Source organism: Polypterus senegalus, chromosome 10, assembly GCF_016835505.1.
Source record: "Polypterus senegalus isolate Bchr_013 chromosome 10, ASM1683550v1, whole genome shotgun sequence".
Taxonomy (NCBI): Eukaryota; Metazoa; Chordata; class Cladistia; order Polypteriformes; family Polypteridae; genus Polypterus; species Polypterus senegalus.
Genome location: NC_053163.1, coordinates 41,836,693 through 41,861,572, shown reverse-complemented (window position 1 = coordinate 41,861,572; position 24,880 = coordinate 41,836,693). Strand labels below are relative to the sequence as shown.

Here is a 24,880-nt window from a genome sequence, read left to right as displayed (position 1 = left end):
AAACACAGTGTAAGATCAGCGGTTACTGCAGTTAGTGCCATCAGATCTCAAGAGGCAGCACACTTTGTGCTGTTAGCTAAAGCGGAGAACCAAAGAAAGCAACAGGCACTAGATATGGAAGAAAAGCTATAAGAGAAGATGAAGAAATGCAATTAAAAGCCAAAAGAGAACATGAAGAAGTTCATCTGAAAGCTAAAAGAGATCAATTGGCTTTAGAGGCAGCCATTGCAGAATCAGATGCGAAACTGAGAGTTCTTAAAAGACACAGTCGAAGTTCAGATAAACCAAATGATGTGAGAAGTGCAAAGCCACAAGAAGCAAGTATTTGTTACTTTCCACGTAACAACTAAAGTAAAAAAAAAAATCCTCAGCAATCACTTTATCAGCAGCAAAATAAAGCGATCGCTTTACAATAAGCACTACAATCAACAGAATGAACAACAGTATAAGGCTCAAGTGCCTTATGTGCCACACAAAAAGATCCCAATATTTGACGGCGATCCCTTGAAATATGTGGACTTTATAAGATCATTTGACCGAGCTATCGATGAGGCGATAGAGAATCCGTGAGATAAATTGGACTTTTTGGCACAGTTTACTAAAAGTTCACCTTATGAGATTGTTAAAAACTGTAAACACTTGTCACCATTAGATGGTTATCAAAGGGCCATAAAGAAACTCGAAAGTCTTTATGGAAACCAGCTATGGAAAGCAGATGCCTATATGAGAAAAGACAAAGGGCGACCGCAAAATAAAGCCAAACGATGGAGGACAGAGCGATTATGCAAACTTTCTTGGCAGATGTACAAACATTATGCCCAATTTACAAAGTGGACAACAATTTGAAAATAGTGATAACCTTCCTACTAAAGTCCCCAAACCTCCTCAAGACCTACTAGCACCATGGCAATGCAAAGTACATTGTATTGAAAGTACGGAAAGTAGGTGAACCCCTCTCGCAAACCCAGTGAACTTTCTTGACGAACAGACAACATCAGCTTTGGATCCCGCGTACAGTTCAGCTCCACAAAACCATACCTTCAAGAAGGAAAAAGACAAAACTGATCAAGAGAAGTATCCTTTGAAAGGCGCCCTGAGAGAAAGCAGGTTTGTTACAAACTTTTCTGCTACGGGCAAAAAAATGGATACAGACACCTCAGTTAAAACGGCGGAGAAGGCTGGACGTACAAGCGGTAAGCACTGTCTTTTTTGCAATGAAAATCACAATCTTAATGAATACAGTGCAATTCAGACATTAACTTATGAAAGTAAAATTGACTTTTTGAAATCTAAAGACTTATGCTTTAAGTGTCTTAAACAAGGACACTTAAGTAAAGACTGTGAAGAAAAGATTAAATGCCAAATATGCTCTCAGTTACATCCAGTAATTCTGCATATGAATAAGAAAAAGGCACCACCGATAAAGCCACACCTCCTAATGATGAGAACGTTATGTCGGAAAAGAATAACATTTCTTCTGCCGAAATTTCTGTTGAACTCAAAGAGTCTTGTATGGCTACCGGGGTCGGAAATGGTGTCATAGCTGCGGTTTCAGTTAAAGTTAAATCCAAAGGGAACGAAAAATATACTGAAACATATGCTCTAATAGACCCATGTAGCTCAGCCACATTTTGCACAGAGAGCTTAAGAGAACCATTAAACCTCTCAGGAAGAAAATCGTACCTATATCACGACACCCTAGAAAATCCAGAAAAGCCATTAAAATGTAAAATCTTATCCGGCATACAAGTCTGTGGGCTAGAAGAAATCACATTTTATGACTTACCAGAGGTGCATACAGCAACTGTTATACCTGGATATAAAGATAAAATTCCTACTCAAGAACATATTATGAAACGGCCTTACCTTAATACATATGTATCTAGCCCAAATAAATGCAGAAGTTTTGTTAATAGGCACAGACTCTCGTAAAGTCATGGAGCCTTGGGAAATCATACATAGCGAAGGAGATGAACCTTTTGCAATGAGAACAAGTCCTAGGATGGATTGTTATTTGCTATACAGAGGAGTCAGTGTGAAGATGTGGGTTCAGCTCCATGCTCCCATCTGCTGTTCGGGAGCCCTTGAACCCTACACCGTCGATGGTTATAACCGAGATGAGCTTGACAGTGAAGCAACAATAGCAAGGGGATGATGTACAAAGTGCTTTTATTCAAAACAATTATCAAAACAAAAATAAAGTGTTCAATTAAAGTAAAGTGCAGTGGTTCAAAAATCTTCATTAAATAAATAATCAATTAAAAACAGACAATCGTGGAGGTTAAACAATACAAAACCAATCCTTTAAAACCTGAGGTTAAAACGTTGCTGGAAGCAGTCTTCTGAAAACCAACTATAAGCCTGATGCCTCTTTTAAACTAGCGTCTCACCTGCTTCTCCCGGTTGGGTTTTACAGCAGGCGAGACGCTCTCTCAGCAGCTGTCCTTTCTCACATCTCACACAGGTCTGGAGTCCTTCCGATCCTGGCTTCGGTCTGGCATTCATCCAAGGCCTGAGACTTGGAATCCTTGGTAACCAGGACGCTCACACCAAGGACTTCTCCACCAAGCCTCCCGACTCCTGCTGCCGTCCCGGCCTTACGCGGACAGTCTTTCTTCTTTATTGGTCACTGTCGCTACATGCTCACTCAACGGGAGCGACCACTACTACAACACCCAGGTGTCGGCCTAACACCCAGGCTTCCACGCAGCTGCCTGCGAGCACTCGCTCACCCGCTCGCACAGGCTCTCTCTCTCTCTTCTGTCCTCTCACCGGCTTTCACCTGCCTCCTTCCAGCAACCTCCATCTCTCTCTCTCTTTTCTTTTTTGTTCTCTCCTCCTAACCGACTCGCGCTTCTATATATTGAGGGGCCATAGCAGCTGCAGCACATTAGCAACCCCAGGAACAATCACCGATGTGGGCAGTCCCTCACCTGTGTACTAGGTGAGAAACACCCACACCGCAGATCGCCCCGAGATCCGCTACAGCCACCATAATATTGGCCAAAGACCTGCAAGCCCTGTGCTCAAAGGGAGGATTTTATCTTACAAAATGGATAAGTAACAGCAGAGCAGTTTTGCTATCAATCCCTGAAGACGACAGGGCAATAGATCAAAAAGACTTGGATTTAAGCCATGATCTGCTACCAGTTGAAAGAGCGTTGGGTGTTCAATGGTGCACACAGACTGACAGTTTCAAGTTTCAGGTAAAGCTGCAAGATAAGCCTGCTACAAGACGTGGCATTCTGTCTGTGGTCAGTCCAATATTTGACCCACTTGGATTTTTAGCGCCAGTCACACTGCCTGCTAAGTTTATTTTAAGAGAACTGTGTAAAGAAAAAATATGCTTGGGATAAAGAAGTGGTAGCAGTCAAAATGGACAAAATGTTAAAACAAGAACTACAGATTTCCCTGCAAGAATCAATCTTTTGGACTGACAGCACTACAGTACTGCGGTACATTGCAAATGAAAGCGCACAATACAAAACTTTTGTTGCCAACAGAATCGCAGTGATAAAAGAACACACACAACCCTCGCAATGGAAGTATGTCGCATCTGCACAAAATCCTGCAGACCAGGCATCAAGAGGATTAACAATAGAAAGCTCAAAAGTAAGATTTGGATACAAACCCAACCTTCCTGTTACAACCAGAGCATTAATGGCCTAAGAGACCGGATGAAGTGGACCTGTCTACTAGCGATGATCCGGAAATCAAAAGGTGTGAAGTAAATTTTACAAGTGTAGAAGAAAAAACTGAACAAGTAAAAAGACTTGTGGAGTACTACTCAAAATGGTTCAATTTAAATAAAGCAATAGCTTGGTTCCTAAGATTCAAAGAAGTACTGCTGCATCTGAAAAAAAGAGAGAAAGTCAATTCAATATAGAGTCAGTCAATCTGGACACAACCCAGAAAAACAAAAAACACTAATCACAGAACATATGAAGGAATACAAATCAACGAGACTAAAGCCACTGTCTCTAAATGACTTGTCTAAAGCAGAAGATGAACTTATTCGCCTCAGTCAACTACAAGCTTACCCAGAGGAGGTTAAAGCCTTGCACAAAAATCAGCTTGTAAAGAAAGATAAAATCAACAAACTGGACCCAGTCCTGCCAAAAGGATTATTGAGAGATGGAGGAAGACTCAGCAAACCAGTTGTGCCAGAAGAGGCAAACCACCCTGCAATCATTAAGAAGAATTCACATATTGCTACTGTTATTATGCAACAAGTTCATAAAGACAATGCCAGATGCAAAAGGGGCGGTCAGAAGAGTTTGTGTGCAGATCCAGACCAGCACACTGGACAGACTTGTGAACAAACTGTGCATGCTCCAGGAAGCAACAATGATTGAAATGACTAATTTTTCTTTTACATGCCTAATTTTAATTGTGTCTGTGTTTTTACAGTAGAGTTTAAATTCTAAGTTTCTTAAGTTTACTGTTTAATATAGAAGATATCTATTAAAATCTAAGTTTTAAGTTTCTAAAGTTTGGTTTAAGTTTAGTAAAGTAATAAAGGCTCTTAAGTAATATTAAAGTAATTGATTTCTGTCCTAGCATAAACAATTAGGGGCCGGCTGTGTAAGTTTAGTTAGTGACAGCCTTGCCCTGAGTAAGGTATGGAAGGCATAAGGTTTTAAACCGTGCCTTGGTACATGCCTATGTGCCAATCGGCCTATGGGTCTTTTGAGTGTGTGAAGTAAATATGTAAGAAAACAGCACTTAATTTATGTGTTGTGCCGTACGTCTAAAGCATACAGAAGAAGAAGCTAAGAATCTTTAAGTATATAAGAATTTAAGAATCTTTAAGTAGAGAAGAAGAAGTAAAGAACTTTTAAGTACAGAAATAACTAAAGTTTCTCAAGAAAACCTAAGTTTAGACAAGATACATTTTCCCCTTTTTTTGCCTTTTATTCTACGTGTGTAACTATTTTTTCTCTTATTCTGGTGTGGATTATTTGCTTCTAACTTTCACTAAATATTTTCAAAATCAACTTTTGGACTATGAGATTTCTTTAGACACGCGTTTTACCCGTGCTTGACCATACCTTATTTCGGCAGCTACTATTACATAAGCAAAATAATAGCAGTTTATTGTTGGTATGTAATTGAGGTGAAATAATGCCAAAAACCACATATTGGGTTAATTTTCTTACCTCTCTCTGTAGGCTGAGCTTCCCACCCATTAGACTTGTGTCAAGATAATCACACTACACTTGTTTTACAATACTGAATAATACAAATAAAGTACTATAATTGTTTAAAGGTACACAAGGCAGAAAATGCTGATATACAGTTATAGAGCCTTTAGAAAATATTCAGCTTTCTTCACTTTCTCAATTTGTTGTATTATGATTTATGCTAAAATCATTTAAATTTATTTTTTACTTCAAACACACAATACTCCAGAATAACAATGCAAAAACATGATTTTACACATTTTTGCCAACTTCTTAAAAATAAAAAAAACTGACATATCACATTGGCACAAATACTCTGACCCTTTGCTATGACATTTGAAATCTGGCACAAGTGCATCCCATTCTGTTGATCATTGTTACAACCTTTCTACACTTCGTCTGGAATCCACCTGTGTTAAATTCCATCGACTGCATATGATTAGGAAAGGCACAGGTCTATAAAAGGTCCCACAACTGACAATGGGTATTGTGACAGATAGGGGGCGCTATCGCTCCCTTGAACCCTTGTCCACGACTCCAAACACCAGGTAAAAGTCCAATACTTGACTTTATTAAATTGCCACAGTGTACAAAGCACCCTCTCCTCCACTATACTCATAAACCAACAATAATCAATCACAAATACAATCCTCCAACTCCCAGACGTGTTGCCACCCTTCCACCCAGCTCAGCTCGCCGTCTGGGAGCTCCCATGGTCCTTTTATATTCCCTGACACAGAAGTGTTCCCAATCCCCAGTCCATGTGATCTTGTATCACTTCCGGGTCAGGTAAAAAGTCCTTTTCTTCACCACGGAAGCATGTCATTCCCTTTGTCCATATGTGCTTCCGGGGCGTAGGGAAAATAACTGTTGTTCCCCGTCTCCTAGTGGCCCCCATGGCATCCAGTGGGGCTGTGTATAAAAACTGCAATGTCCATGATGCCCTGCTGGTCTTCGGGGAACCTCCATACTGCAGGGAGGGCTCCACCTGGTGGCTTGGGGGTATTGTCCAGGATAAACGGCCAGCCATACACCACAGTATCAAAGCAAAAACCAAGCCATGGGCTGGAAGGAATTTCCTTCACAGTTAAGAGACAGGATAGCATTGAGGCACATATAACAGGAGGTTTAAAAAATCTACAGCACTGAAGGTTCCCAATAGCACAGTGCAATGGCCTCCATAACTCTTCAATTTAATAAGTTTGGGAGCTGGGCTCCAGGCCAGTCTGAACAATCAGCAAAGAAGGACCTTGGTAAGAGATGTGACAAAGAACCCAATGGTCATTCTGGCTGAGTTCTAGAGAACCTGTATGGAGATGGAAGAAACTTAAAGAAGGACAAACACCAGTGTAACACTTTACCAATATGGCCATTATTTCAGAGAGGTCAGAGAGTACATGAAAGCCTGCTTGGAGTTTGCAAAAGGGACACCTTAAGGACTTTTATACTTTGAGAAAATGTTTTCTTGTCTTATTTAAACTAAGACTAAACTGATTGGCATCAATTGTAAATATCACAACTAGTAGAAACCAAGCACTGTTCTTCACCTGCACAATATCATTCCATTAATGAAACATGGTGGTGGCAGTTCCATGCTGTGCGGTTGTTCTTCAGAGGACAGTGACTGGTTTAGAAAGCTAAGCACAGCAACAAACCAAGATATCTTTAATGAAAATGTGCTCCAGAGCACTATGATTTACGACTGGGCAAAAGGTTTATTTTCCAACAGGACAATAATACTAAGCAGAAAGTAAAGACAACTCAAGAGTGGCTTATGGCAAAAACAGGTCACTAATTAACAAGATGGTTAGAATGGAAACCTGCAGCCATTGCGGCACACCAGGAATGGAGTTGGACACCCCTGGTTTACAGTTACATGCTTAAGGTTAATGTCCCTCCAGGAACCTCAGGCAAAATTCTGAAAAGATGTCATTAATCTCTGAGTAACTCCTCTGGTAATCAGATGAATTTTAGAAAAAAAAGCTTATCAAATGTAGGTTAACAATAAAGCAGGAGAGCTCAGTCAGTTAACTACTATACTTCTGGAATGCAGCCAGCTTTGTGCATCTCTTCTTTTAGAAGAAAAGACCTTGTGTTAAAATGAAAGCCTAGAAACATGGGGTAATGCTCATTTTGTATTGAAACAATATGTATTCATATATTTTTTATATTTAATTTTAGCATGCAGTGAAGTCCTAGTTGTTAAAAGTGAACTATGAGTTAAAGTTGGAGTGAGGGCTACAAATGAAAACTTGTGGTAAGGCACAGGAGTACATAATATGTAAAGGATTCAAGAATCATTTTATCAATATTATGTATTTTCCCCACTGATAAACAATTTATTTTTATGCAGTATACTAGATAGCACTGTTCACCATTTTTACTGTACTGAAAAATAATAGTACTGTTCCAATCAACTGGCCACCAATCAAAATGGATCAGTTTTCTCTCCAAATTCACCTTTTTTAGTATGTAATGTAGAGCTCTTCTAAGCAAAGTATTAGGGTACATGAGAAACTATATACATAGTTCTGTTTCTACAAGGTGGCTTGTAAAAAGCGAAATGCTGCACAGAGCTTCGGAGGGAGAAGATTGAAATACTGATTTTCACATTAAAGTGGAGCAATTGGGTGGTAATTTAAGCAGTTGCCTTGAGCATAGAGGGGACAGTCAGGCAAACCTAAAGTGGAAGAGGCAAGGTTCATACGATTACAGGCACATGTCATCCACTGAAAGAGAATCTGCTTTAACAAGAACAGACATTTATATTCTTTAATTAAAACTGACAATTCTTTTGTAAGTGTCAATGGCAGCTCTCATTTTGAATTGCAGGAGAAACTTGACATTAAAAAAAGGACATTGATAAAGAAGAATCTGTTCTCACTGTTCAATAAAAAATAAGTTAGAAAAATTAGGACCCAAAACAGGCTGTTTACTTGCAAAATGTTATGCTTGTTAGCTTTGTATTTTCTTGTTAAAAATATAAAAACATACAGTATTTTATTACATTTGTCAGTTATAATTAAGACAACCCTTTTATTTTACCTTTACTGTTTCTGGAATATGTAAAGTATATACCAGATGCAAACATATATTGTATACATGTTTTGTATAGCGGTTTTAACAGAAACAAAATTATTAAGTGGTTTTGTTAATGTTATTAAAATATTTACTTTGATTGTTACCGAAGAAGCCTACAATAATTCATTACTTTAAAACAAAAAATACAACAAAAAACAAGCCAATACAGTTTATATTTATTGGAAAATATCAAGGGTAACACCTTTTCCATTTGGACATTAAGCTTATGCACAAATAAATGGCTATGCAGGAGTATCATCTGTTTTTGGGGCTCGGAATCAGAATCAGTCAATTCTAATGACATGAAATTGATGATTGATATCAGACCTAAAAAAAATAAAGCATTCCTAACAAAACCATAAATAAAACCATATTAATTTCAATATGCCAAACAATCACTTAAAAAAATTACCTTATTCTCCTCAATCCATGCAAGCAACCCGGAAAAAGTAAAGCTTGCCCAATTTCCACCATAATATGCTTGTCTGAAATGAGAAAAGTTCTAAATAAATGATTTTTTTTAAAGAATATACACTTCTTTGGTAAAATATTACTTTTAATCCAATATAGCATCTTCTGAAAAATGTGTAAGCTTTCCAAGAGAAAAAAAAGTATGATTCCCAAAAAAATATGGTAAATTACAATCAATAAGTATTTTAGTGCAAATATATATATAAAAAAAAAACACACACACATCCACAGGTCCTACCTAAAAGCTTTAAATAATGAAAATATCAGTAGAAACTGTTTCACAGTGAAATCCTTCCTTAAATATTTTCTAAAAGAAATGCAACATATTGTTTCGAAAAATTAACTACTTTTTGTGCAAACAAACAGTATTAAACAGAAGGAGAATTAATAAAGTGACTGAATAACAAGATGAACAAAGATGCATTCAACCAGATAAAATTTGAGAGGCCCCACTAATAAATTCAGGTAAGAAACCTACTACAATGGTTAATTATTCAATATACAGTATATTTAATGTATATTTTATGAAGTATTCTATTCATATTTGTATAGTACAGTGTTACCTTGGTATACTTCCGCTTTGGAATAAGTCCAACTTGGTATACGTCCTGTTTGGACATGAAAAATGTTGCTTTATATATAACCTTTGTTTGGAATACGACTCGCATGCTAGAACACCACGTGCTACCCTTGTTTACCTCTCTCGAGACAAAGCCACGACTGCCCATGAGCATCAGTACGCTAGTTGCTAGCATTCAGTGAACAACCCACATGCTACCCTTGTTTATCTCTCTCGAGACAAAGCCACGACTGCCGAAGAGCGTCAGTACACGATATAACTCTGTGAATTTTAACGTGATTTTGTGTTTTTTCGCGTAAATTTGAATTGATTGTTGAAAAGCATGAAGGTACCATGCGTATCCGGGACTTGGCTGCTGCATACCGCATGCAGACAATGACATTATCTATGATTGTGAAAAACAAAGACATTATTAAAAAGTAAAGCGAGGTTCAATTTTCATTTATTTCATCTAATTGCTTTTGTATTTTAGTATTAAGCAGTGTTTAAATTATTTTATACAACCTCATCAATGTATAATATGCCAATAACAATAGGATTTTTTTCCCATGGGAATGGATTAATCATTTTCCCGTTATTTCTTATGGGAAACATTTGTCTGGTATCTGTCCTGTTTGGTATAAGTCAAAGGATCTGGAACAGATTAAGGACATATACCGAGGTACCACTGTATTAGTTTGCCTTTTAACTTTTCTCAATTCAGCTTCCACTGCTGTAACTTTAGCACTATCAAGCAAAAATCACAACAGAAGTTGTTTTTATTGATATTAGCACTATACTTGAAATCACACTTATACAAGAAAATATTATCCATTTTGAATAATTTTTTTCAGTTTCTGTTATTCATGCATGTATTAGTTACACTGTCAAATTGCCTATAGCTTGTTTATGAAATTACATCTTAAATAAGAAACAAAGAACCACCTATTGCCTCATAAACCTGCCGTGAATATTCCCTCTCCATTAGATTAGGCAGCAGAAACCACACAACTAACTGAAAACATTTCCTTTTAGCCAAATGAATATTTTTTTAACATTCTTTGTTCATGTTTTATTCAGCCACACTGACACTAGTTTGTAAAATAAAATGCTTTAATTTAAACTTTTACACAAAGTTATGCCTGGTTTACACCTGACAGTAACTAGCTTACATACTGATAAAGCTAGGCATAATGAGCTAGGAATGCTGCATTAGCCCACTGGGCACAAGGGTCATTTCATTTCATAAACTCTCACTAATGCTACTATATTAGCTTCCAAAAAGACACCCCACCCGGTCAAGCAGTGAAAGCTTAAAATGTCATGTGAAGCAATTGAGAGAACAGAAATTTAGGTTGTATGCTATTTACAATTTTTTCGACTTTAAACTATTATTCTGCAGTGTGTGGACATACCTTGCTTTTTTAAGGCTTATATCCAATCAGAAAAACTTCTAAGAAAACTTTGTTAGTAGAAAACTAAACAGTATTAATACTTTTCATTTAATTATGCCTTTCAAAACATTCAAGGGCACAATACAAGATAAAACCATAAAAAAAATAACATACTAACTTGTAGCCTGCAAAAAAAAAAAAAAATTGCAGCTAAATACTCTATCCTCTTCCATCCGCTTCATAAATATTTTATACATAGTACATGGGCAATTGCTTAAATGCTCTTGATGTGATGATACATTTACATGATATATTTCATGAAATGTTACCATGAAATGATTTATCACTATTAAAATATTTTCTGTAAAGTACTAAACAACACTTGCTGTTATTGCAAAAATATGCATTAATCAGGGTTGAGATGGTTACCAGTTTTTACAACTAACCGTGGCAAAATCCCCAACAGTTAATAACCACTTCACATTTTAGAATATTGGAACAATTTAGATGACAACAGGCCATTCACCCAGTCCTATCCACTTAATTGTTCTTAAAAAAAAAAAAAACACCAAGTCTAATTTTGAAAGTCCCTAAGGTCTTACTGTCTACCACACTACTTGGTAGCTTATTCTAAGTGTCTATGGTTCTCTGTGCAAAGAAAAACTTCCTGATGTTTATGCGAAATTAACCCTTAAATTTCCAACTGTGTCCCCGTGTTCTTGATGAACTCATTTTAAAATGTCTCAATTCACTGTAATAATTTCCATCATACTTTTAAATACTACAATCATATCATCTCTTAATCTCCCTTTGCTTAAACTGAAAAGTCTCAGCTCTTTAAATCTTTCATCATAATTCATCCCCTATAGCCTTGGAATCAGTTTAGTCACTGTTCTCTGGACTTTTTCTAGTGCTGCTATGTCCCTTTTGTAGTGAGGAGACCAAAACTGCACACAGTATTTTAGATGGTGCTTCAACAGTTTGTTATAAAGCTTGAGCATAACCTCGTTGGACCTTGTACTCTGCACATCGTGATAACATTCTTTTCTTTTTTAGGCATTTTATTGATTTTATTAAAATCAAATCACATTCCATACAAGCAAGTTAAGTTTAAAACTACAGTAGGTTTGAAACACATCAACCCCTACCCATGACACAGAGAGTTAGGCCAACAGAGTAAAACTTTAAACTAGTAAAAATAAGTACAAACCGGATTCCAAAAAAGTTGGGACACTAAACAAATTGTGAATAAAAACTGAATGTAATGATGTGGAGATGGCAAATGTCAACATTTTATTTGTAATAGAACGTAGATGACAGATTAAACGTTTAATCCGAGTAAATGTATCATTTTAAAGGAAAAATGTGTTGATTCAAAATTTCACGTTGTCAACAAATCCCAAAAAAGTTGGGACAAGTAGCAATAAGAGGCTGGAAAAAGTAAATTTGAGCATAACGTAGAGCTGGAAGACTAATAAACACTAATTAGGTCAATTGGCAACATGATTGGGTATAAAAAGAGCTTCTCAGAGTGGCAGTGTCTCTCAGAAGCCAAGATGGGTAGAGGATCACCAATTCCCACAATGTTGCGCAGAAAGATAGTGGAGCAATATCAGAAAGGTGTTACCCAGCGAAAAATTGCAAAGACTTTGCATCTATCATCATCAACTGTGCATAACATCATCCGAAGATTCAGAGAATCTGGAACAATCTCTGTGCGTAAGGGTCAAGGCCGTAAAACCATACTGGATGCCCGTGATCTCCGGGCCCTTAAACGACACTGCACCACAAACAGGAATGCTACTGTAAAGGAAATCACAGAATGGGCTCAGGAATACTTCCAGAAACCATTGTCAGTGAACACAATCCACCGTGCCATCCGCCGTTGCCAGCTGAACTCTGCAGTGCAAAGTAGAAGCCATTTCTAAGCAAGCTCAGGCGTTGTCACTGGGCCAGGGATCATTTAAAATGGAGTGTGGCAAAATGGAAGACTGTTCTGTGGTCAGACGAGTCACGATTCGAAGTTCTTTTTGGAAATCTGGGACGCCATGTCATCCGGACCAAAGAGGACAAGGACAACCCAAGTTGTTATCAACGCGCAGTTCAGAAGCCTGCATCTCTGATGGTATGGGGTTGCATGAGTGCGTGTGGCATGGGCAGCTTGCATGTCTGGAAAGGCACCATCAATGCAGAAAAATATATTCAGGTTCTAGAACAACATATGCTCCCATCCAGACGTCATCTCTTCCAGGGAAGACCCTGCATTTTTCAACAAGATAATGCCAGACCACATTCTGCATCAATCACAACATCATGGCTGCGTAGGAGAAGGATCTGGGTACTGAAATGGCCAGTCTGCAGTCCAGATCTTTCACCTATAGAGAACATTTGGCGCATCATAATGAGGAAGGTGCGACAAAAAAGGCCCAAGACGATTGAACAGTTAGAGGCCTGTATTAGACAAGAATGGGAGAGCATTCCTATTTCTAAACTTGAGAAACTGGTCTCCTCGATCCCCAGACGTCTGTTGAGTGTTGTATGAAGAAGGGGAGATGCCACACAGTGGTGAAAATGGCCTTGTCCCAACTTTTTTGGGATTTGTTGAAATTCTGAATCAACATATTTTTCCCTTAAAATGATACATTTTCTCAGTTTAAACTTTTGTTCTGTGATTTATGTTCTATTCTGAATAAAATATTAGAAGTTGGCACCTCCACATCATTGCATTCAGTTTTTATTCACGATTTGTATAGTGTCCCAACTTTTTTGGAATCCGGTTTGTAAATAGATACATTAATAAATGAATAAAAGAAAATAAAATTAAAAAAACGGGAGAGATTCCTCTTCCTCAATTTAAATGCTTATTCTAAAATTTTATTGATTAGATCCTGCCAGGTTTTGAAAAGGTTTTGTACAGATCCTCTAAGTGAGAATTATATTTTTTCCAATTTCAGATAATATATAACATCAGTTACCCACTGACTTACAATAGGAGAGTTAGGATTCTTCCAGTTGAGCAAGACAAGTCTAAGTGCCAGTAGTGTAGTAAAGGCAATTACAGTTTGTTTGTCCTTCTCCACATTAAGCCCATGTGGACCAAACACGGTTGTTAGTGGATTAGGAGGGATTGTGGCACCAAGGATGTCTGAAAGGCACTTAAAGATTTTGGTCCAGAATGATGTTAATTTGATGCAGGCCCAAACCATGTGACCCAGTGAGGCTGAAACTTCTTTGAACGTTCGGAGGTTGGATCTTGCCCTGGAATCATTTTGGACAATTTTAAGTGAGGCAGATGCACTTCATATAGAATTTTAAGTTGAATAACTGTATGCTTTGCACATATGGTGCTCAAGTAAATTCTGTGCATTGCTACCTTCCACTCCTTTTCTGAGATTTTGAGTGAGAGATCCTTTTCCCACTGTATTGGATCTTTGAAAGGGAGGGACTGTGAAATTGTTTTATATATTGCGGAAATGCTGTCCGAGTCCTCAAGACTGATCAATTTTTTCAGGCATAGAGGTAGATGGGAGCTGAGGAAAATTGGACAGGTTTAGTTTAACAAAGTTTCTAATTTGAAGGTAGAGAAAGAAATGTGTTGCTGTAAAGTTACATTTGGAGTGTAATTGTTCATAGGATGCAAAGACGTTGTCTATGTACAGATCTCTAAGTGATCTAATCCTGAATGTTTTCCATACATTAAAAACTGCATACGTTTGAGAGGGCGGAAAAAGGTGGATCTCATGCAGAGGTGCCACAGATAAAAACTTCTCCATCATAAAATACTTCCTACATTGGTTCCATATTCTGAGTGAGTGAAGCACAATTTGGTTGTTAGTATACTGGCGATGACTTGTACTTATTGAGGTACAAAGCAAGGAATATAAAGAAGTACTACAGGATTGTATTTCTATTGTGAACTGTGGAAGACGAATGTTCTCTTCGTTCCCTTGTACTAATTCATGTCTGAGAAGTAAGCTTTACAAAACCATGTAAAAGCATGCTTTGTTTTAGCAAACAGAAAAATGTTTGTGCAAAGGACTCAAGGTCTGAGCATTCCACACATGAGTCTGCCTTATCACGTTTTCCCTTAGCTTACATCTGAACGCCATAACAAAAGGAGCCAAGAAATCAAGTTGCATAAGGGGCGTTGAAGGGGCTAAAGGTTTGTGTATAATAAATGTTGTTGACTGTTACATTTTATAATGATATTAAATTACGCATTCTAGGGTATAAAACTGGACCCCACCCAACAGACGGGGTTCAGAAGAGCCCTGACGCTGTCATGTATATTTGATTGTCTGCTTTTCTGAAACTCTTCTCACCGTGACTCTGAAAATAAAGCTGCTTTATAACTGCACCTGCTGTCGGGTCTGAGATTTCGTCCACAGTTTTGGCCAACGTGGGGCAGGAGACGGCAGACGGCTCCTCGTGCAGGATCGTCCAGAGGACCGTGGTGGAGCCGATTCCGGCCGGATCGGGTCCAGCTTCGTAAATGTAGGATTGGCCTGCCTTGGGCGTTTCCTGCGTGGGGAGTCCCTGACCTCCTCTAGCCGATAGGAGGCACGACTTGACGGGCATTTCCATGCAGGTGGATGGAGTCACGGTGAGTAGATCGGGGGATTCCTGTTAGTTTGACTGGTGTGCTGGAAGTAATATGAATATAGAAGGAAAAGGAATAAAAAGCATATGCAAAATAAAGAATAAGAAAGCATACTGTATGGAAAATACATAGGAGTGTTCTAAGGGCTCACGGAAAGTGACTTGGGACCCTACGGAAAACGGCACAGTGTGAATGTTAGCTAGTCACCCCTGTGGAAAGGATTAGAAAAGGCGAGTGGCACGCTCCTATAATAATTTGAGGAACGGGGGTGAAAGGGCGTATTTAGAGAATGTGTGTCTAAATAAACGGGAGGTCGAGTTTTTCATCTGCTGTCTGGTCATACTCTTGTTTCAACGGGTTGCTAAGGTGACGGAGACAATACCCTGGCAGATTGACGCATACAAACCGTCTGATGAAGGGATCGGGGTAAAAACCTCCATATCCTGGACTCCACGGGGCGTATTGATGTAGGATTCTGCTGATGCAAATAACGGACACGAAGTCACCTGAAGCTGTAATCCGGGAATAGGAGCGGACGGCGGGTGGAACGGGGTTTATCGAGGGCTGAGTTACTTTCTGCTGAGATCCTGCCACTCACTATGGGAAAAACAATCAGTAGCCAGTCAAACAGTCCCCAAGAGTCCTAAAAAACCTAACGTTAGAAGGATTATTTTCGGGGGATCGCCAGGCTCCTAGTGCGCTGTCGGGATCGAAAGGCGGGTTCCCTAGAAAGCTCATTGAAAAGAAGACAGGATTAAAAAACATGTAGGAGGTGGAATAAGGACAGTGGAGGTGGATGGCCAGTGGAAGGAACTGGAGATATGAATTAGAAAAATACTGTGCAGAAATACACAGGGTTGTTGTAATGGAGGTCCTTATCGGATGGATATTTATGACAGATGGGAATTGGTTATTAAAGACCGACGTTGGAAGCGGCACAAAACGGAATGAGCTTTTAGTTGCTGAACTTAAGAATAGAAAGGAAAAAGAACAGCTGCTTATAGCTTTACAGAAAGTGTAGGCTGATACGGGACCCCAGTCTGAAGGAAGGAGGAGAAGGAGTGATAAAAAAAAAAAAAAAAAAAAACTTTTATATCCAGTGCTCTCTTCCGCAACACTTTACCCACAACCCTTCCACTGCCACATTCACTCATTGCCCCAACGGCTCCTGTGGTTACCGATGCCCCAGTTACTGATGATTTCTTTGATGAACAATATCAATGTGACCCCTCCTCACTTACACATCCTGATGATGAGACTGACGGCCACTTGTTAGGGGCTATGAGAGGCTTTTCTAACTTACACAAAAAGCCCTCCATTTCACAACGTGCTAGAACAAAACCCTCAGAGATAAGACCCTGAAAACCTTACCCCTTTAAGTCCCCTAAACCTTTAGCACCCACATTTTCATGCCCTTTAATTGAGGTTCCTAACCCCCGACACGATCCCACACTGCCCCCAGGAAACGATAACCCCACTACTGTAATGATACACGTAACTGAGATATTCAAGAGCTGAAAGACGTAGTGTCCGAATTGCCTGATCGTAAGGTAATCGGTGGGCTGAAGTTTGTGGAACAGGTGCAGCAGCTACATAATATGTACAAACCCAGTGCAGCCGAGTGGACCCAAGTGCTACGCAGAAAGTTGGGCACTACTTGGGCTACTGTCAATTATGGGCAGCATAATGGAGTACAGTGGCATTGGAATGAGGCATTGCCTCGTGGACAAAATAATGAGGGTCCTTTCCTTGCCAAATGGGAATCTGTGAAAACTGCAATAGCTGCAAAATATAAAAAGGGCACCGACTGATACCTTTTCAGCTGCCAAACAAAAGAAAGATGAGACAGTAGATGAATGGGCTCACCGCATTCAGGATTTGATGACAAACCATTCTGGCTTAGACAGCCCAGATGACCGTAACAAGGCAGGAGTTCTTCCTTTTCTGTCAGGACTCAGAAGTGATATTCAAAATAAAGTACGCACGTCCTGTATTTGGATGGGAAAGTGCCACTTTTGATGAAGTTAAAAAAAGACACGGAGCATGCTGAACGACAGACTAAACAAAAAGAGTCAGACACTCAGACCAAGTTAATCGCGGCACAAATGAATTATTATGCAGGTGGAGCTCAGGCAGGGGGAGAGGACGTGAAAGACGTGGATTTGTCCGAGAACAGGGGCGAAGCCGGGGGAGAGGTCGTGGATTTTTGCTTCCTAATCCGAATTCTTCATCTGCTCAGCCGCCTCTCCCCTCAGATCAAGCACCTACACATCTTGCCTGTTACGATGGGACACTTCTGCAGCAATTGCCCACATCAGCTTCCTCCCCCCACCTTCCTTACCTGAACCTGAGGATATTCCTTTCACAGGGACCCCAGCCACTCTTTTCAGTTGCCTTTGCTCACTTGCCATGGGACACAGATCCTTTATTGACTTTGCTGAATGGCACTGAAACTGCTTTTCTAGTCTGCCTCGAACGATACACTGACTGTTCTTAGTGCTTCTGGACAACCACATTTTTTACTGGTGTCTAAACCTCTTCGAGTTCAGCTCCATTCAGTGGTTCCACTTTGATGCACCAGTTTTTATTAAATCAGCTCTGCCCTGTTAATCTGTTAGGAAGGGATCTGATGACTAAACTCTCCCTCTCTATTTCTCTAACCAAATGAGGGTTTCACTGTTCTATTCCTAAATTCCTGTGCCAAACCTCCCCCCACACTAAGTCCTCTTTTGCAGCCTGGACCCTGAACATCTCCTCACACACCATTCTTCTAAAGCCTCTTATATTCTTTTCCCCACTTGCAAGTCCCCAACACCCTCCACTGCACTGCCCAGTACTTCCCTTCTGAAGTGGACACACCTTGGTTAGAATCTTTTCTCTTCAGGTAATAGCCCAGAGACCCTCCATATCCCTTGCATTTTTTCTCATGCAACACAGCTGCTGCTGTCAGTGCACTTCACATATTCCAAAGCGTTTTGGAGGTTGGTTCCCCATGTTTTTCTTTAGCCAATTATAGCACCGTTCACTGAGTTGAAATTGGGGATTGGGTGGAACAATGTTTCAATAGGACGGACTGGCTACATGTTGCTTCGGTATCTTTGATACCTCAGATCATTTGATAACTAAAGTTTGTGCTTCAACATGATTTTTTAGTACATCGTGCATTGTGTTTTTCATTGCAAACCGCCTCTCCCTCTTGGCTTTCCTCACTTCCCGATGCACTTTGGTCCCAGGGGAAAATGATTATGGAAGGATAGCACACTGTGAGCCACTGGTGATTTACCCAAAATCCTCCTTCCGCCCGCATCGCTCCCAGTATCCTCTGTCTCCAGCAGCAGAGGCTGGCATCTCCGCCGTACATTCCGATCTCGTGAAATGTGGAGCAGTCATTCAAATTAAACACTCTCCAGTCAACTCCCCCGTTTTACCTGTTTAAAAGGCTGACGGTTCATGGCGTTTTTGTTTAAGATCTTCATAACGTAAATTCTGCAGTTTTTCCTAGGGCACCAATTGTTACTAATCCTTCCACTATTCTTTCTACGATACCCTCGTCCGCCTGTTATTTCTCTGTTATTGACTTTGCTAATGCTTATTTTTGTATTCCTTTGCACCCGACTCTCAATTCTGGTTTGCCTTTACTTTCCAAAACCGCCGTTGGACATGGACCGTTATGCCTCAGGGATATATTGTAGCCCTTGTGTATTGGATAAGCTCTTGCTCAAAATTTAAAAGGCTAGATAAAGACAGTGTATTGATACAGTATGTGGAATGTTGTGTAGTACTACGAAGCAGATTGTGCACGGATACTCAGCAATTGTTATTATTTAGCAGAAAATGGCCACAAAGTTTCTAAAACAAAACTGCAGTTAATTCAAACAACTGTGAAATATTCAGGTCATGACATTTCTTGTGAAACGAGAGCTCTCTCTCTCTCTAGCGACCGTATAAACACCATTCAAAATCTTCCTAGACCAAGACATGTTACAAAGCAACAGGTTGTGTCTGTATTAGGCATTATAGGATACTGCCGGCAATGGATTTTAAACTTCAATGAAAGAGCACAGCTTTTGCAAACTTTAGCGGTCACCCCTGATCTCCCCCTTTCTGGTCAGGTGGCATGGAATGATCAAGCTGGGAAGGCTCTATGTGACTTAAAAAAAAAAATGCCCTACTGTTTGCATGCGTTGGGACTGTTGACTATCTCGTCCATTCACTCTGTTTGTGGACGAAAAGGGGATATATGAATGCATTTTTACACAACTCCATGGAGAAAAACAAAGGCTTAGCCTATTTTTGAAAAATTGGATCCAGTGGCTGTGGGACATCCAACCTGTCTCAGAGCTGTAGCAGCCACAACAGAGGCCGTGCTAGCCAGTACAGATATAGTGCTCATGAGCCCCCTAGTGGTAAAAGTGCCTCACGCCGTACACTCCATTTTAGTACAGGCTAAAACCTCACATCTCACTACTGCTAGGGAAATACACTACCAAAATATACTCTGTACATTGTCAAACGTTACCATAGAAAGGTGCTCCACCTTAAATCCAGCTACATTGCTTACAACTGAAAATCAAGGGGACACAACTGTCATGATAAAATAACTAAGGTTATAAAACCTAGACCAGACCTACAGGAAACACCCTTAGGAACAGGAGAGATAATTTTTGTGGATGGATGTTCTTTATGATTGGAAAATGGAACACCTTCAACCAGCTATGCAGTGGTCAAAGGTGACCACCTGCTGGAAGCAAACCAATTTCTTCAAGTTTAAGCGCGCAGGCAGCTGAGTTGATAGCTCTCACCGAGCTTGTCAGTTGTCAGAGGGAAAAATTGTAACTATCTATACTGATTCTAGATATGCTTTTGGAGTCTGCCATGATCATGGGGCATTATGGAAACTCAGGGGATTCAAGACCAGTACTGGCAAGCCCATTCAACATAAAAAACTAAAAGAATCCCTCTTAGAGGCCATAACGAAACCATCAAAGCTAGCGATCGTTAAATGTCAAGCTCACATAGGAAAACAGGATCCTGTCAGTAAAGGAAACAAATTAGCTGATCATTTTGCTAAATGTGCTGCGTATAATAACACACCAATCTTTTATTCCAACAGAGAAATGACCAGGACACTGATAATCAAATTATTTCTTTACAGAATGCAGCCACGGACACAGAGAAGAGAAAATGGTCCAAAGAAGGGTCCCTCTCTGATGGAGTCTGGACCCATAAGCAAACTAACAAACCTTTCCTCCCAAAAGCTTCTTTCCCAGGTATGGAAAAATCGCCCATGGCCTAGACCATGCTGGAAAAGACGCCATGGTTCAAGATGTTGAAAAATATTGGGAAGCTGTAGGTTTCTCTACATATGCAGAGCAGGTGCTGTGCATTATGTCAAAAGTTTAATGTAGGAAAGGGCACCCAGGTAAGTCCCGCCATTACACCTAACCTAATGGGTCCATTCGAACACCTTCAAATGGACTTCATTGAATTAACACCATCAAAGGGGTACCGATACTGTTTAGTAATTGTTGATGTGTTCTCCGATGGGTGGAAGCTTTCCCTTCCAAACATGCAGATGCCAAACCTGTGGCAAAAGCTTTGATAAAGGAAATCATTCCTAGATGGGGAATACCACAGAAATTACAAACTGATAATGGCACCCACTAAATTCCATTATAAATGAATTAACCACCTGGCTCCAGATAAATGTGCATCATTATTGCAAATACCACCCCCAGAGTGGAGGTATTGTGGAACGATGCAATGGTACCTTGCAATCTAAATTGGCTAAAATCTGTGAGCAAACAAATTTAACTTGGCCTGATGCTCTGCCTCTGGCCTTGATGGGATTAAGGGGAAGAACACATTGGCAGTTAGGGCTGTCGCCATTCGAAATTCTGACCGGATGGACCATGCCAGTCGGCATGGTCATAGGTAATGTTACACTGCATACTGTGGACAATGATCTTCTTTCCAGTCTTACAGGTCTCCGAGCTTCTCTGAAGGAAGTCCACGAGCAGGTGAATCAGGCCTGGAGAACTAGTCCTCCATCAAAGGACTCCCCGATTCCATTAGGAACCTGGATTCTGGCTAGAGATACTCGAAGGAAACATTGGCATCACCCTCGGTGGAGAGGACCGTTCCAAGTTCTGCTGTAGACACCACATGCTGTTAAAGTTGAGGGACTGCCTGCTTGGATTCACATCTCACATTGCAAAAGATGGCACCCTTGATTGTGGTCCTACTATGTCTTTCCATCCCCTTGTCGACTGCTCTGGTCACCTTGACTTTTCCTTTCGGAATCACCACATCAGTTCAGGTGGATTTCTGTTCTATTATTGACTGTGGGACTGATCGACAAATCCAGTGGAACTGGTCTGACAAATATGTGTGTGTAACTGTTACAAACTCTGGATTCGAAGTAACTGTGACATGTGGGACTGGGTTTTGGCTAATACTGGAACTGATGACTGGGGTTTATTAACCCTATAAGGCCCAGAAGTATGGTCTGAAATATCGTTCTTCTATTATAAAAGGACATGCCCCTCATGAATGTGCGAATACCATTGTAACCCTTTGATCATTACTCTGAAGAACCCTTCTTTACATGATTCAGGAACCTGTATTTTAGGGGCATGTGTATCTGGAATAGATCCTCTAGGGAGATTTCAAATTAAGGTTGAGAACCCTGTTACTAACACCTCCCATTTCCCCACACACACACCTCTCTCTCCTACCCCTGGTCCAAACCTGGCCCCTGTCAAGGTCATGAATATTTCCACCTCTTCTTCCACTTTTCTATTGAAATTGGGTATGGGGATCAGAACCGTTGGCTGCAATGGGTATTATATTCGCTAGACAAGTGAATCAATCTGATTGCTATGCATGTGCTATAGCTAGGCCACATTTGGCCACTGTCCCTTTTCCTCTTTCTAACATATCTGATCCTACTGGCCTTCCTTGCCTACTTGCCCTTTTTATCTCTTCCTCTATTCCAATCGACTCTAATTACATTACACTTTCCCTTCTTTCCCCCTACTCTTCCCATGACTCCCCCGATGTTCCAGCCTGATGAAGGTATTTATACCTGTTTTTTTAGGAACCTTACTTCCTCTCGTGGCACAAATGTTGGTAATATCCCATCCTCTTTTGTTTCCAAACTTTTCCGATTAATTCTTCCTCTTTAGCTTCCAAATTATCAATTTTTCTGATTACTCAGAATACTGATATTTGGTGGATGTGCCATAGGTCTAAATTGCTTGACATCCTTCCACCTGACTGGACTGGCACTTCTGCTTTAATACAATTTGTTATGCCTTTCCGACTTTTCCCTTTAACTGCCTTCCATGTGTCGACCATGTTTGGCCGACATCGTCAACCCCATTCTGTGGACCCTTCCCAGTTTTCCCTACATGGCCCTGGGGTGTATTTTGATTCCATTCGAGTCCCTCGTGGAGTCCCTGATAAGTTCAAGGCAAGGGACCAAGTTGTGCCGAATTTGAGTCTATTTTTCCTCAGGTTACTATAAACAAAAATGTAGATTGGATTAATTATTATTATATTATTATTAATATAATTATTATAATATAATTATTATTATTATAATCAACAAAGAGTCTTAAATTTTACTAAAGAAGCTGTTGAAGGTATCCATGAGCAACTTGATAAAACATCCCTCATGACCTGGCAAAATCGATTGGATTTAGATATGCTCTTGGCTGAGAAAGGAGGCGTTTGTGCTATGTTTGGTGATGCATGCTGTACCTATATCCCTAATAATACAGCTCCTGATGGATCAATCACCCGTGCTTTAGCTGATTTGACATGAACTAGCTACTAATTCTGGCATTTCTAATCCTTGGGACAAATGGTTTATGTCCACTTTTGGGTCCTGGGGCCAATGGCTTAAATCAGTTTTCATCTCTCTTACGGTTGCTTTAATCGTTCTCCTGCTTGTAGCTTGCTGTATTGTTCCCTTGATAAGATACATTGTATCCAAGTATTTTACTGCCTCGATGGCAAAGGCTTATTTTTACACAAAGAAAAAATGCTTCAGATCAGCACATCCACCCCACACTCCTCCCCACTCCACTCCATCCTCCTCTCCTACCCTTTCCTACTCAACTCTCCCTGATCAAATATTTTTGTTTGCTAAAAAAGGGGGGAATGTGGAAGACGAATGTTCTCTTCGTTCCCTTGTACTAATTCATGTCTGAGAAGTAAGCTTTACAAAACCATGTAAAAGCATGCTTTGTTTTAGCAAACAGAAAAATGTTTGTGCAAAGGACTCAAGGTCTGAGCATTCCACACATGAGTCTGCCTTATCACGTTTTCCCTTAGCTTACATCTGAACGCCATAACAAAAGGAGCCAAGAAATCAAGTTGCATAAGGGGCGTTGAAGGGGCTAAAGGTTTGTGTATAATAAATGTTGTTGACTGTTACATTTTATAATGATATTAAATTACGCATTCTAGGGGTATAAAACTGGACCCCACCCAACAGACGGGGTTCAGAAGAGCCCTGACGCTGTCATGTATATTTGATTGTCTGCTTTTCTGAAACTCTTCTCACCGTGACTCTGAAAATAAAGCTGCTATATAACTGCACCTGCTGTCGGGTCTGAGATTTCGTCCACAGAACCAAGCCTGTGTATGTTCATCTATTTGTGTGTATGTCCAGTTTTTATATTTTCTGCCCAGTAATAAAATGTAAAGTTAGGTAGAGCCATGCCACCTTTCGCTTCAGGTCTTTGTAGGGTCACCTTTTGGATAAGTGGATGTTTTCAATTCCAAATAAATGAGGTTACGGTTGAATCTAATTTCTTAAAAAAATATTTATTGATGTATATTGGAATATTTTGAAATAAAAAAAGATGCTTAGGTAGGATATTCATCTTAACAATATTAATTCTTCCAGCTAAAGTGAGACGAAGGTAGACCATCTATGCAAGACGTGCTTAATTTTTTCCATACAAACTGCAAAATATGGTTGATAGAGAGCTTTATGTTTACTTGTGATGTTTACCCCTAGGTATTTCAACTGATCTGCGATGATAAAGGGAAGGTGTCCTATCTAATATTGCATGCTTGACAATTCACTGGAAAAAGCACACTTTTATTCAAATTAATTCTGAGACCAGAAATCTTTTGAAATTCTGTTAGTGCTGTTAGGACTGCAGCCACAGTATTTTGTGGATCTGATATATACAGTACCATATCATCTGCATATAGAGTAATTTTCTGTTCAAGTCCTTCTCTGATAATCCCCTTTATCTCATACACAAAGTGAACTGCCAGTGGCTCAATGGCGATTGTAGAAAGCAGTGGTGACAAGGGGCATCCTTTTCTGGTACCATGTTCTAGTTTAAAGTAGTCTGAATTAATGTTGTTAATACAAACTGAAGCTTCTGGAGTGGTATACAGTAGTTTGATCCATGCACAAATATTCTAGCCAAACCCAGATTTCTCCAATGTAGTGAAAAGGTAGTTCCATTCAACCATATTAAATGCTTTATCTGCATTCAACTATAATATCATCTCCAGGTTGTTAGACTTTGTGGCTGAATATATTACACCAGTAACTGCACACTGC

At 39.8% G+C, this 24,880-nt stretch overlaps 1 protein-coding gene across 2 annotated transcripts in view; it reads right to left on the bottom strand.

Moving 5' to 3' along the window:
• The window catches only part of chm (CHM Rab escort protein), a 283,130-nt gene that overhangs the window by 226,614 nt on the left and 31,636 nt on the right, over positions 1–24,880 (bottom strand). For both annotated transcript variants that reach the window (XM_039765765.1, XM_039765766.1), the window contains exon 3: positions 8,677–8,749. In XM_039765765.1, the coding sequence (XP_039621699.1) occupies positions 8,677–8,749 (73 nt within the window). The remainder of the gene's footprint in view (positions 1–8,676; positions 8,750–24,880) is intronic.